The sequence below is a fragment of the Gastrolobium bilobum genome, unplaced genomic scaffold (assembly GCF_033153095.1).
Source record: "Gastrolobium bilobum isolate Gb01-03AN ecotype WA unplaced genomic scaffold, APGP_CSIRO_Gbil_v1 utg47102, whole genome shotgun sequence".
Classification (NCBI taxonomy): domain Eukaryota; kingdom Viridiplantae; phylum Streptophyta; class Magnoliopsida; order Fabales; family Fabaceae; genus Gastrolobium; species Gastrolobium bilobum.
The window spans coordinates 99,255-114,510 of NW_026899897.1; the positions used below are offsets into that span (position 1 = coordinate 99,255).

Consider the following 15,256-nt stretch of genomic DNA (forward strand, 5'->3'; position numbering starts at 1 on the left):
GCAAATAACATCTTTTGTATATAGTGACTTTGTAAATTTTATTTTTTTGAAATACAAAAGCATTAGTAAACTTTAAAATAATTATTTTTTTTTTTGCAATGAGATATGAAGCTCTACAAAGATAAAAATTTGTTGATGAGATGTGACTAAATTGTTTCTTAGATTTAGTTGATGGGTTAATGGGTCTTAGGTTTAGAAATTTTTAGGCTATGATTAGGGAAAAACCCAAGTAGGTAGAGGGGAATTAATATATTGGATCGACTTGGATTGGATCGGTTTTCATCAACCCATCCAAAAATCGATCAAATCCAATTAAAATTTGCGATTTTTAATCGATTTTCGGTTATCGATTTTTCGATTCGGTTACCGTGGTTTGAATCGGTTTGGATCGGTTTATGAACACCCCTAGATGTAACTGTTATGATTTAAATTTTTAAAAACTTTCTTTCTTTTTCCTATATTTAATACTTTATATTTATTTTTTACCTTTGTATAATTATAATTCCTCATATTTAATACGAAATAAATATAACTGTTGGATCAACATAATCGATCTAACGGTGAAATAAACTGGTAGTAATATTGTTAGTAACATTAATTAGTAATAACAATATCCTATATCCGATTTCAATTATTTAGGTTTGAAAATCTTACCTAATATAGTGAGATTATTAATGATATATCTACACTTAAAACTCATACCCTTTGATTACATTGTTCTTGTTTTACAAAATTAAGAAAGGGAGAAGATCAGTAAACATTCTTTATCTTTTTTAAAAACAAAGAAAAAGAAAGAAGAAGAAACTAGGTTTGTAAACAAATTTCATGACATGGATATTCCTAACTCGAACAGAATTGCCTCTGATGATAATTGTAATAAACTAATGTAACAATAAACTGCCCTAATTTCTCATATTAGTGGGGTAGAATACAATAATTGGCAATGATAATGTAGAATCCATGGTAAGAGAAGAACTAACATCAAATAGGAAAAATAATATTCCATTACAATAAGTGAGCTCGACAACTTAGCCCATACCTTAGCCCATTTTTGTTTTTCCAATATGGAATTTTATCACCCACAGTTAAATTCTAAGTATATTTTAAGTAATTTTCTTCGTACACATTACTTTGGTTACTATCAAATGCAATTTCATGATGAAAATGAGTTCCATACGCCAGGGCATGGTTCCATTGGCCAAATGTTAACTTTTTCAAACTAGCAATAATGTATCCACGGCACGAGCTCATTTTTAGTACAATAGTAGTACGTAGGGCTTAACATTTCTGTAGCGGCCGTAGATAGTGTTATCTACAACTGACACGGAAAAGTGGATTTCACGGCTTTAAAAAAAAAAAAAAAAAACTTAGGATCTGTTGCTGTATCTTAGGATTCGGACGTGTATCCTTGCTTGCTGTAGGTACAGCAGCTGCAGAAATCATTTTGGCTAGTATGTATTATTGTCGTTCCCCTTTTCACATCTGTATTTAAGATAATATTTGTCTCTCTTCCATGTCATCAATCAACATTAGTGTTTGGTTTTTATTGGAAGACTCTATGAAAAAATGGGTGGGACGAGAATATTCTAAAAAATTTCCCTTAGCACGTATTGAAGATAATACAAATTTTTGCATGTCAATTCCAATCCAGCTACCTCCACGGACCAATACTATTATTACTATATATAAATAAAGTTCCCTAAGCATAGAGAATGCAATATGCATTTCCCTTCAAACCCCCCAACACATTAGAGCTTGCACGTGATTTGAGTCTACAGAGAAGCTTTTCTTTGGCCATGCAGTTCCAATTTGATTCCCAGTTTTTCATATCCATTATGTTTCTTGGTTTTGTTGTGTTGTTGTTTCGTTTGTATGTTGTCTTGGTGGAGAAGCCAAATAGAATTCGCTCTAAACTAAGGAAGCAAGGTATCAGTGGTCCACCTCCAACTATACTACTTGGTAATATTAGGGACATGAAGAAATCTCAGCTTCTCACTGCAAAGTCTCCTTCTTTTGAACCCCCTGCCTTTCACAACTGTGCTTCTGTTCTTCCCTTATTTGAGAAATGGAGGGAACAGTATGGTATGTTACTTTCACAGTTTCACCATATAAATTTATGAACCATATATGATATAACTCAATTTCAGCATCATCCACAGAAACAACCACATGCCTTCACCTCATGCAGGGTCAGAATTAGAACTTCAAATTGGTGGGGTTGGGTACTATCAGAAATAAACTGCTTATAGTATAATATAAGTGTTAGTTGGATAGGAATTGTTTTTTTTTAAGTATTCTCCAATGAAAGGTAACGGGTTTGAATCCGGAAAACAGTCTCTTTGCAAATATGAAAGGGTAAGACTGCATACAAGAATTCTTTTTACCCTTACTCTTGCTAGTCGAGATTTAATGGAGAATAATTAGGAGTGGTTTTATTCTCCAATGAGAAGTTTGGTGTCATCACCATTAGACCTGAAAATCACATGTTCAATTCATATAATCAGCTAATCTACATCTTACAAATGCAAAATAAGAGTGCCTATAGTAGACCCTTCCCTGACTCTGCAGAGTGGGACCTTTATAGCACCAAATAGACCTTGTCTCTAATGGAAAGGGTGATAGTATATATTTTAAGAAGTATTTGATATTTAATTCTGGCCTGCTGTTGTATATCTGCACACACACCTACTAATTTCATGGGGGATTTTATGTTATAGATAATCTGTATCAATTAAATGGATATTTAGTTCACAGGTAAATAATAATACCAGATACATCAAATGGAATATATGTGATGTAAGCTGTTAAACTTGACCCTCCTGGCCTGGGAACTCTTTGTTTACTTTCCTACCTGCAATAGTATTTTCAAAGAGAATGAAATACTACTTATAAGGATTGCCCTCACTCCTACCCTCATTAACCGGGGTTTAATTGGGAATGGGTTATAATAGTATTTTCAAAGAGCGTGTAAAGCAGGACATCTTTCCTTGACAAACAATTTTGTCAATTAATTTTTATAGTATTTTATCTTGCTTTCTTTTTATGTAGGCTCCAACAACTTCGATTTCTAACCTTTTGCTAGCATGTGGACTAATTTCTAAGCTGCTGTAGCCAATATATTTTGACTGATTTGAGAATCATGCCCATTGGTGTGATTAATCCATGTAGCTGACACATCTATTAAGATATGGCTTGGTTGTTTGAGAATCACCATGCTTCTAATATTTTTGTGTAAGCAGGTCAAGTATTCATGTTTTCTCTCGGAAACATACAAATATTGTGTGTGAACCAACCTGACATAGTGAGACATATCACCACATGCACATCCTTGGACTTGGGGAAGCCTTCATATCAGCAGAAACAACTAGGGCCTGTGCTTGGTCAGGGCGTTTTAACTTCAAATGGAACTATATGGGCCCATCAAAGAAATATCCTAGCTCCAGAACTATATATGGAGAAGGTTAAGGTCTGTAATATTTTAACCTTGCTCCATGTTGATATTTATATTGGCCTCTTCACTTACAATGAGTTTTTCTTATGTCCTTCAAAGGGAATGATGAATATAATTAGTCAGTCTTCTATGTCTCTGCTAAACTTGTGGAGTAGTAGAATAGAGGCAGAAGGTGGAGTTGCCGATATAAAAATTGATGAATACATAAGAAGTTTCTCTGGGAATGTTATTTCAAGAGCTTGCTTTGGAAGCAATTATTCCAAGGGGGAACAAATTTTCTTGAAACTTGGAGCTCTCCAAGAGGTCTTGTCATGGAAAAATATGTCCAAAGGAGTCCCTGGCATGAGGTACAAAAAGAGTTTTGCCTTTTATAGAGCTCACAGCACCAAAATATCTATTGTCCTTTCATTTTTGAATTAATGATTGATTCACTTGTACATGTTAAAGATACCTGCCAACAAAGACCAATAGGAAAGCATGGGCGTTAGAAAAGGAGGTGAAAAATTTGATACTCCAAGGGGTGAAGGAAAGAAAAGAAACAACTTTTGAAAAAGACCTTCTACAAATGGTTCTTGAAGGTGCTAAGAAGAGTAATCTCACTCTTGAGGCCACTGACTGTTTTATTGTTGATAACTGCAAGAATATATACTTGGCAGGCTATGAGACAACTGCAGTTGCTGCTACATGGTGCCTCATGTTGCTGGCCTCAAATCAAAATTGGCAGGATCGTGTTCGTGCTGAGGTACAAGAAATTTGCAGGGGTAGAATCCCAGATTCTGATATGCTATGTAAGATGAAGCAGGTAAGGATCATTAGGAAGCCTATTACAGTTTTTTGAAGACATTTGAGAACTTCAAAATACCATTTCATATACCAATACTCCTAAAAACTTGAGTTGTTAAGTGGTTTTATATTATATTTCTAGTGTGTCCTATCATGCAAGAGTTATTTGGACTTCAGCAGTCCACCTATTGTGTGCTAAATTCAACTTTTTATTAGAAAAATGGGAGCGGCAAGGGTCAAACTCTAGACTATTTGGTGATAGAGGCTCGGATACTATATCACGAACTAACTCTCCCAAGAGTTTAAATTGTTAAGGTGATTTTGTGATATATTTCTATCAACCACCAACCATAATTTGCATTTGTTGTGGCAGCTGAACATGGTTATTCATGAATCATTGCGCCTTTACCCCCCAGTAGCTGTGGTGTCAAGGCAAGCCTTCAAGGACATGAAATTTGGGAATATTGAGGTCCCCAAGGGTGTTAACCTTTGGACAATGGTAGTAACTTTGCATACAAATCCTGATGTCTGGGGAGCTGATGCCTACAAATTCAACCCAGAAAGGTTTGCCAATGGAACCATAGGTGCTTGTAAACTGCCATACGTGTATATGCCTTTTGGGGTTGGCCCACGAGTGTGTCTTGGACAGAACTTGGCTATGGTTGAACTTAAGATGCTGATAGCTCTCATCTTGTGTAAATTCTCTTTCTCCCTCTCTCCCAAATACATTCATTCACCTGCTATAAGAATGCTCATGGAACCTGAGCATGGAGTCTATCTCTTGGTAAAAAAGCTATAACTTTTCCTTGAGAATAGTAGTTCTATGAAGAAATAAAAGATATAGCATTTTGGTGGAGGCTAGATAGGACTTAATCGGAAGCTGGTTTTATAAGCATATTTTGATGTATGAAATTTAATAAAGCAGAATTATGGCTTTCTTGCGTCTGTTTGTTACATCCCAAGACAGATTTATGACATGCTTTTTTTGAAATTTCTTTCATAGTTGTATTGCATTGATAAGCCCAAACTACCTATTCATACCCAAAAAATTGTAATGGGATGTTGTGGCATTCTATAATACAATGAGTAATGGTGTAAAATAGGAAAGCACTTCCACTGAACAACCAAAAAAACATGCAAAGCTTTTATGCGTAAAGATAAGGATTGTTGCACATAGATTATAAGTTGTGTGGTTCAAACCTGTAACCAAGTCAAATGGCGACATCACCAATTGTTGTGCTAATGTTTCTCTTCTTATAAAAATATCTCTGATTATATGAAAAAGAAAGTTCCAAAAACTAATATATATCTTTTAACAAAATTTGCAATTTTTACATTTGAGTTTGTTTATTAAAACAAATAACATGAAGGGCATCAAAAATATTGATTAGTTGAGTAACTAAAACAAACTTTGTGTACTAAACCTGAAAAATGAAAATTAGCCAAGGGGTATGATTTGTATTTTAGCTAGGAGTATATTAGACAAACTTGAATATTGAGTGATTAATAATTGTGTAATTTAATGTATGCAAGTTTGTTTCATGGTATACCCAACATAGTAACTGTTATGGACCCATATAAGAAGCACATTGATTGACAGACCTAACAAGGGACAATCTAAGATCTAAATCAAGTATAACTATGTAAGGATATCCATCAAGGATATCAATCCTAATACGATAGCATGGCGAAAGGGCCTGGGCCCTCATCAGATGCACTAAAAATTCACAATCTACTACCCACAGGTAAACTCTATAAATAAGAGGTAAAACCTATAGGTATGTTACGCTCTCTCTCTTACTGTTATGCTATCACTGTGCGCACACACACACCCCCTTTGGCAAAGTTGTTATTGTCTTAATGTGCACAGTGAGATGCTTGACTCAAGGGTATCTCCTCTATAGATACCTTAGAAAGGGCACTAGATCCAAGATCAACGTACTAATCCATTGGGCTAGACATCTCTATCTCCAAGACAGAACACTGGAGCCGTCTGTGCGGAATCGGCAAATTTGATATTTCCACAATTCGGATTAGAGATGGCAGTTCGTACAAGGAGCAATAGCTAGCAGCCGTAGCCTCCAAATCAGCCGCTGGATCCCGTTCTGGAAAAGGTGAATCAACCTCAACACCAACCGGAAAATGAGGTGGACTATGATGCGGTCCATGTCAGCGATGATGTATCAGACACAACCTCTACGCCAGCCACCCGCAACCTAGTTGCAGATCCGGCTCCGAATAACCCTCCTCCTCAAAACCCTGTGGACATTGCTGCCCGTGTTGCACAACCTGCTGATCCTGATTCCCGCCTTGCTCAAAACACGTTTGCTGTAATTTTGCGACGGATGGAAGATATGGAAAATCGCAATAACCTCCAACGGCAAGCAGATTTCAGGAAAATTCAGGAGGAACACGCGAGAAAGATGCAAGATTTGGAGCAACGATTGTTGGGGCTGAGAGGACCGGGGTCATAAAGGGTCCAAGGCCGAGATGATAATAGCCGCGATGGGGATCGCAACCCGGATGATCAAATCCGGATTCCAGAAGCTGAAAACCAGGGAAGGCAAAATCCTGTAACTACTGTGGGCCCAAACCCGGGAGGCCAGGGAATGAACAACCAGAATGCAAACTTGCAACCTCTGGTCCAGAATGCTTCAATAGAAGCAAATATGCAGAGAAACAGGTATGAGACACATCTTAACCAAGATGCCCAACCCGTCAGAGGACGCATTGTAACGCCTGGCAACTTGCAAGGATCAACGACTATCCCTACACACTAACACGAGACTTTTCAGCGTGCTTTGTCCTCACTCGCACACTTCCCAAGAAAACTACTCAGGAGGTCACTCATCCCAGAATTACTGCAAGTCAAGCACGTTTAACAGTGAAGTTCTTCCGTTTCGTGCTACCGAAAAGTAGATGCATCTTGTTAGTATAGGTAGTACCAATTAATTCTTATAAGTTATTGCCAACTATATTGTCCCATACCAGCACAGTCTCTGGAATTCCTCTCTTTCGGGTGTTGATTCGATTCATTCATGTACCCCGCCGCTGGAAGCCTGCTAGGAGCCGCTCCTTGTCTGTGCCCTTGTGCACCGGCGATCACTCCTCACCCTCGTCAGAGCTTGGGATGTTACACGCGTGGAACCCGGCGCTTACAGAGGAAGTACAGTATGGGGCATTACAATAACAACCTCTTTACTGGTGAAATACTGAATGCTCCGTTCCCAGAGAATTTTGATTCGACACACTTGTCGAAATATGATGGAAGTAAGGACCCACAACTCCATATAGATGTGTTCGACACAAACATGTATATCCGAGGAATTGATGAACCAATCATATCCCGGATATTTGCCATAACTTTAACTGGGGCTGCGCAGGCATGGTTTTCCACCTTGCCTGCTAACTCCATTGGGTCCTTTGAAGAATTCGGAGAGAAGTTTCTGCTGAATTTTGCAACAAGCAAAAAACACCCAAAGTCCTAGTTCGCACTTAGAAAGATACGACAACAACCCGGAGATACTCTCCAGAGGTATCTGAACTGATTTAAAGATGCGGCCTTGCAACTACCGGGTTTGCAAGAAAATGTCCATGTCCACCTTATTGTAGCCAGGCTGGACGGATCATCTAGGCTGGCAAAATCAGTTTATAAAGATCCTGTGAGGACGTTGGAGGAGTTCAGAACCCGGTCAAAGAAGTACCTGGAACTCGAACAAATGGAGAGAGCAAATGCACAGGGCGAGGAGAACAAAAGGGTAAGTCCGAGAAGGAGAAGCCTAGCCCTGAGAGAAAAAGAACAAGTTGGCAATAAAAAGAAGGATTCTCGTGCGAGAATCCCAGATGATAGAGACCGGGTTGAGAGATATGAAAATACACACTGCTAAATGCGTCACACTCTCAAATTTGGATGGAAGTGGCAATGACAAACATGAAGAAAGCATATAGACCCCAGCCCATATTTGACAGAGGAGGCTTAGACAAGTTCAAATTATGTGCTTTCCATAATGGACCAGGGCATACCACTGATCAATGTTGGGATCTCAGAGATGCTGTTGAAAAGTTTGTCATAGAAAGAAAGCTGTGCCAATATGTCATAAAGACGCAAAGATCAACAAGTAACAAGAGGAAACCCGGCAACAGGAATAAAAGCAAGATCCCGACACTTAAAAAGAAAAAGAAAGAAGATAGAAACACAAGAAACGATTCCAACAACGACGAATTCCTAGAAGCCGAGTTTAACTGCAATGTGATCAATGAAGCCCTTGGAGGAGGGGGAGGCATAGTAAGTGCCAGACGAAAATATCTCAGAGATGTACTCTCAATCAGAGATCGTCCAAAATTCAAAGAGGATCCCAGTAAGCCAGATCCTCCTTTACTCTACTTCACAAGGGAGAATATGCAAGGGGTCTTGCCAGGGCACGTTGATGGTCTAGTTATCACTGGAATCCTGATTAATTGTCGGGTTAAAAAAATCTTCATTGATGCGGGTAGCAATGCCGAGATCATATTATAAGAAGCCTTCAAAAAGATGAACCTTAAGATAGAAGATCTTAAACCTTGTAAGATAAACTTGATAGCTTTCAATGGAGAAAACACACCTCCTAAAGGCTACACTACATAAACCTCAGGTTAACCTTGGAAACAAAAAAGGCATTCAAGTCAGAACGCGTAAGGTTCATTGTGGCCGACTTCCCCTCTCCATATAACATTATACTTGGGAGACCAACCCTACATAAATGGGACATGCTGGTCTCCACGAAGCATCAAAAAATAAAGATGGTAAGCAACAAGAATGAAGTCATTACCATTCATGGAGATTAAAAAGAATCAAGAGAGTGTTACTTTGAAGTCGTCAAAGGAAATGAAGGTGGACACTTAAGTCCACCCCGGATTCGTCCGGGGAACAAAGCCGGCAAAAAGGCAGTCCCTCATCATTCAAGTAAACCAGTCAATGTGGTTGAGTTGGATATGAGGGAAGAAGTGATCCCCAGACCAGAACCAGATGGGAAATTGGAAGACCTTGTATTATAAGATTTTAAAAAACCGTGTGAATTTTTAACAAACATTCAAAATTATAAGAGTCAATAAAAAATAACAAAGAAAGGCAATGATATTAATAAAAAAAAGTAAAACCTAATATAATTTTCTAAATCAGTAAAATTCATGATAAAATTTCATTTAAATTTTTTTTCAATTGATCTTGTAAACCTTAGTGTTTTTGTTCTACGTGATGAGAGTTTTCTAACCATATATCATATGCATGTTTTCATTGAGTATTTCAAGAAAATTTCGAATCTTAATTTCTAGGTTTTATTGCATGAAAATTTAGAAAATTTCTCAAGTTATTTTCAATCAATACATTGAAACCTTAAATTGCTTTGACTTTTGAAAAATAATTTTTTAGTGATCTATTAATACAAAAAATCATTTGAAATCATTTTCTATAGCGAAGGAATTTCGTTAATGAATGTATTGTTATGAAACATGGAGCTCATATTATGAAAGTTTCAATCTTTCTTTAAATCGATCTTGTTTTATTGATGTAAAATGAAAATTTGTTTGAGGTTTTTGTGCTCTGTTGTTTTCCCACTATTTTATGTGTTTTTAAATACAAAAATCACACATTTTTGTGCCAAGAAAAATCGCGACCAATAGTTTGAAAATTTATTTTTTAAACTTCCAAAAAATCGCTCAAAAATCTGTTGCTTGTGAGATGGAATAGATTAAAATCTTGTTGGTTTGTTTTTTCTGGGTTATTTTGTGATAAAAATCACTCAAAAATCTACTGTTTTTAAGCTTTAACAAAGCTCTCATGGCGAAACCCGATTTCGTGCGGGTCAACCCGTCAAAGAAAGAAGAAGACACTGCAATAAAGAAATCTCAAGAAATCCTAGGGGTTAGGATGAGATTGTGAGAGAGGCATCCTCTTTATATTTCTCTCTAAAAAGTCTCACGAAATTCACACTAATAGAAAATCCATTAGAATCGTCAGATTTTTGAATACCACAAGATTTTTTTTCATTTATTTAAAATCTTGATTGAATACCAACGAATTTGGATAGACTCTAAAACAATCTTTTAGAATCCTAATCGAATACCACATGACTTTTTTTCCAATCCTTTAAAATCCTAATTGAATACCGATGGATTTTTTTGTCCAAAAATAATCCATTAAAATCCTTTGAAATCTCAATCCAAGACACCCCCCTTATTCTAGATATACAACACACAAAAAGTCATACCCCTTTCCACACCATTAGATTTACTTGTAGATCTTATTGGGGTATATTCTTCATTTAATACTTTGATGGTTAAGCAAGCTGAGCATTTATGACTCAAGACTCAATATCTGAACTACCTCAATAAATGCAACACTTCATTTATTAAAACAGATTCCAGAAAAAGACAAAGAGGTTTTCTCAATCTATAAAATGAGATTAAATACATTTCTAAAAGGTTAGCTAAACTAGATTATTAGAATTATAGAGAAGTTTGTATCTGTAACCTCTTCAAAGAAGAATTGAGTGTATTCCATCCTCTAAGGTGAGGAAATTGTGTGTACCTTAGGTGTTCATTAGGGAATAAACTTTTGTAATGTCATTATTCTCATAGTGGTTGTTTTTTGTTAGATTAGGTCTCGTGATCTTTGCTTATGTGCATTATGGGAGATTTTACATGTTAAAATTATTTAGTGTCTTTCAACTTCTCTTCATCGCAGACTCTTTGCATTTTTTTGTGTCTTTGTTTGCATTGAGTCATCCTATTAATAGTAGGCCAACTTTAAAGTGTCAAGCTTCCTTGCTCGACTTGAAGATTTGATATTTAGGGATCTCATCCAAACAGACAGATCTATGCAATCTCAAATAACACTTCATTTCCACAAGCAATCCAATAACATTGCACTTTTTAGTGGGATTTTGAGTTGTTGTGTAGTGCGGCTAGATTTGTATCTCTTGATGGGTGAAGTATCTCGCTACGTGGATTGTAACATCCCAAGAGTTGGCAAGGGCAGGGAGTGATCGCCGGTGCGAAAGGGCACGGACAATGAGCGGCTCATGCCAAATCTTACCGCTTGGGGGTTCATGAATGAATCGAATCAACACCCGAAAGAGAGGGATTCTAGAGACTGTGCTGGTATGGGACGGTACAGTTAGGAATGACTTATAAGAATTAATTGGTACTACCTATACTAACAAGATGCATCTACTTTTCGGTAGCCCGGATCGGAAGAACTCCACAGTTAAGCGTGCTTGACTTGGAGCAATTCTGGGATGGGTGACCTCCTGGGAAGTTTTCCCGGGAAGTGTGCGAGTGAGGACAAAGCATACTGAAAAGTCTCGTGTTAGTGTGTGGGGACAGTCATTGATTCTTGCAAGTGGTCAGGCGTTACAAGTGGTATCAGAGCAGGGCCTCTCTTCCAGTACGGTGTGGTTCGAGGACGAACCAGGCGGAAGCTGGTGGGCATGTAACATCCCAAGAGTTGGCAAGGGCAGGGAGTGATCGCCGGTGCGAAAGGGCACGGACAATGAGCGGCTCATGCCAAATCTTACCGCTTGGGGGTTCATGAATGAATCGAATCAACACCCGAAAGAGAGGGATTCTAGAGACTGTGCTGGTATGGGACGGTACAGTTAGGAATGACTTATAAGAATTAATTGGTACTACCTATACTAACAAGATGCATCTACTTTTCGGTAGCCCGGATCGGAAGAACTCCACAGTTAAGCGTGCTTGACTTGGAGCAATTCTGGGATGGGTGACCTCCTGGGAAGTTTTCCCGGGAAGTGTGCGAGTGAGGACAAAGCACACTGAAAAGTCTCGTGTTAGTGTGTGGGGACAGTCATTGATTCTTGCAAGTGGTCGGGCGTTACATGGATATTCTTAGAGGAAGTGGTATAGATCAAAGCTCTAGGATGAGTTTGTTAAAGAAATTTAAAACCATTAATATATCTTCATCCAATAGCTTAAGCTTTTGGATTGAATGGTTCTTTACATGATCTCAGAGCCTCAAAGAGATTAAGTCAGTATAAGGTAAACCAAATTTTGGGCATGTGCAATATCCATGCTTCAAGTCCAAAGGGCTCTTGTACGAGAGGGTGTGTTAAAGAAAAATAAAACCATTAATATATCCTCACCCAATGCCTTAAGATTTTGTGTTAAACTGATTATATTTATGGTTTCAGAGTTAGAGTGACCAAATGATCACGAGTTCAATCTTCATTTCCCTCCACTTTGCGTTGGAATTAAGTAAGCATAAGGTAAACAGAAAATGGACCTGTGTAATATCCATACTTAAAGCACAAAAGGCTCTTGTGTGAGGGGATGTGTTAGAGAGATATAAAACTCATTAATGTATCCTCACCCATAGTCTTAAGATTTTGGGTTAAGACATGATGTTGGATCCACTTAGTATGGTTGGTCTAGCTTAACTCATTGGTGGTGGTCCCCCACCATGGGCTTCCTCTGACCCGCCTGATAGTGGTATCAAAGGCAGGTTGAGAATTTGAGCCTGAGATACTCGGTTGAAGAGGAGCATATTCAAGTGTGATGAAGTCTCATATTGGTTGGTAACGGGGTAAGTGAAGTCCATATAAGTGAATGGAGAGAATGAAATTCTAAGAATTTGGATACCCTATTGAGGGTATTCCAGTCAGGTGAATTTTCATCTGCTGTGTTTGACTGCTGACGCAGTAATAGACTATAGAATAGCTCCAATATAGTGAATTTAAGTTAGAGAGCTATCTTAATGATATGAATATCATAAATGATGTAAGCATAAGATTTGATGAAGTTTGATATCTATATTGAGGGTATTTTGAACAGTTGAGTTTTAACCTGTTGTTTTTGACTGCTGACGCAGTATGAGTCTGTAGAATAGCTTCAATCTAGCAAATTATAGTTAGAGAGCTAATCTAATGATATAAACATCATGAATGAGGTTGGGATATGATTTGATGAAGATTGATACCCATATTGGGGTATTTTTGAAAAGTCACTTCTGCCGGGTATTTTGTATTGTTGTAGCAGCAGCCGGTAGAATCCCGAAACGGGAAAAAGATGAGAAACATAGTGTTTTTCATAGACAATAACTAATAGGAGATGCTCGTAGCTAAAATAAAGGTTAACAAAGAGATCCCAGTGAAAGTCATGCTTTAGCCTAAATGAGCTAGGCCAATGCAAATTATTTCAAGCTTGGCTTATTAGCCTGATAGAAGCCAAATTATAAGTTTGAGTTGTCTTGTTAGCTTGATACAAAGCAAATTATAAGCTTGGTCTGATTTGTTTTTAAAAAATAGAAGACTTGGTTTTCCTATTAAACGCACCAAGCCTTCAAAAATAATATATTTCACTCTGTGAATTATAGATTATAATTATTTTATAAAGTAGCTAAACACAACCTAGAATATTGACAATTTAACCACGTTGTTGGGAAAAAAAAATCAATCAAATCAAATTTTATTATAAAACAAAAAATATGGAGAATGTGCACTTACTATCAGCTTTGAAGATACCCACCAATCAACTTATATGAGAATTTTCCAAGAAAAAATAATTAAATAAATAGAGAGAAACAAATAAAAAATAAATCACACACATAAAAATATGTCCAACAAACAAGAACAAGATATGTAGATGCAAATATATAACACCATAAGTCAAATAATATTTTTTTTTAATGAAAATTTCAGAAAAAAAGGCCATTTTGTCATTGAGACAAAAAAAGAGTAAAAAGTAAAAAAAAAATAAGAATTTACTGGGAAAGTCTTGAGAGTCAATGATGAGTAATGAATTATTTAAAAGATATGAGAAGTTGAGAAGGGAGGGAAAGAGTAGCAAAATTTGATGAAAGAGACAAGAGCGGTGGTGATAAAAAATTTAAGGCTAAGAAAAAATGTGTTTGCGAAGTAAGAAGAGAAAATATTGTAAAAAAATTAAAAATAATAAGATTTTATTTATTAAAAGGTAACAAAATATTATTTTATTAAAAACATCATAAGATATAATTTTATTAAAAAAATACTATTTTACAGAGAGAGAAAAATATTATAATCTGTCACGCCATTTATTTATTTATTTGGTAAATATCACGCCATTTATTCCACTGAAGGGAGGAAATCTCTCAGTTGACCCATGACAAACTATTTATGGTAAGAGGCATTACAATCAGTCACGACTCACGCAGCACGCCATTTAGGGGATTTATTTTTATTTTATTTTTTGGTATCCATTTATGGGATTTATTTGACTACTTCCCAGATCGTACGAATAGTTGCACATGAGTAGACGCAATTAAGAATCTATCCAAGTCAAATACAAAATAAAATATACTTGGAAATACTTGGAAAAGAAGAAATGGTTACTAATTTGAAGTGCAGCTTAACTACGCTAAACTTGTTTTTCCATATTGCAGGCCAACCAATATATATAATGGTTGAGTGTTTGGAATGTAAAAAATTAAGAACTAATTTATTTATTTATTTTAAAATTTTATGGATTTCTATTATTTAGTTTCAAAAACCATATATTTAATATAATGAAATTTATTAGGATTTGATTTCCCCTATTCATGTTAATCTCTCTAGTTCCGTAACCATTTGAATAATGTACAAAGCATAATTAAGAAAAGTATAATTTATCATACTAGTGGTCGTGGGGTATAATAAGCACTTATTTTTAAGTAATTTTCCTTGTGCGTAGCAGTTTGGTTACTCTCACTAGTCACATGCAATTTAATGACGAGAGAATCTCCACACAACAAGTGGCATGGTTCCCTTGGCCCAATTTTTACTTTTTCAAACTAGCAATAATGTATCCATAGCATGAATTGAAAGATAATATTATAAATTTGCGCATTCAAGTGTCAACTCTCTCTTTTTTTTAATTTCATTTATTTAATTTAGCTAAGCAGATTCCAATATAACTACTTCAAGTATTACTATAGATAAATAATAAAGTTATCAAAAGTTGGAGAATGCTATATGCAATTCCCTTCAAACCCCAAATCATTAGATAAGGTGG

At 36.5% G+C, this 15,256-nt stretch overlaps 2 protein-coding genes across 2 annotated transcripts; both read left to right on the top strand.

The window, feature by feature from the left end:
- The first annotated feature begins 1,769 nt into the window (after window positions 1-1,769).
- On the top strand, window positions 1,770-5,122 carry LOC133294118 (cytochrome P450 714C2-like). The gene is made up of 5 exons (XM_061492774.1): window positions 1,770-2,082; window positions 3,240-3,466; window positions 3,551-3,798; window positions 3,899-4,253; window positions 4,608-5,122. The coding sequence occupies exons 1-5, from the start codon at window positions 1,797-1,799 to the stop codon at window positions 5,031-5,033; spliced, it is 1,542 nt and encodes a 513-aa protein (XP_061348758.1). The 5' UTR covers window positions 1,770-1,796; the 3' UTR covers window positions 5,034-5,122.
- A 3,034-nt stretch (window positions 5,123-8,156) lies between these two features.
- LOC133294120 (uncharacterized) lies at window positions 8,157-8,750 on the top strand. The gene has a single exon (XM_061492776.1). The coding sequence runs from the start codon at window positions 8,157-8,159 to the stop codon at window positions 8,748-8,750; it is 594 nt and encodes a 197-aa protein (XP_061348760.1).
- The last annotated feature ends 6,506 nt before the right edge of the window (window positions 8,751-15,256 follow it).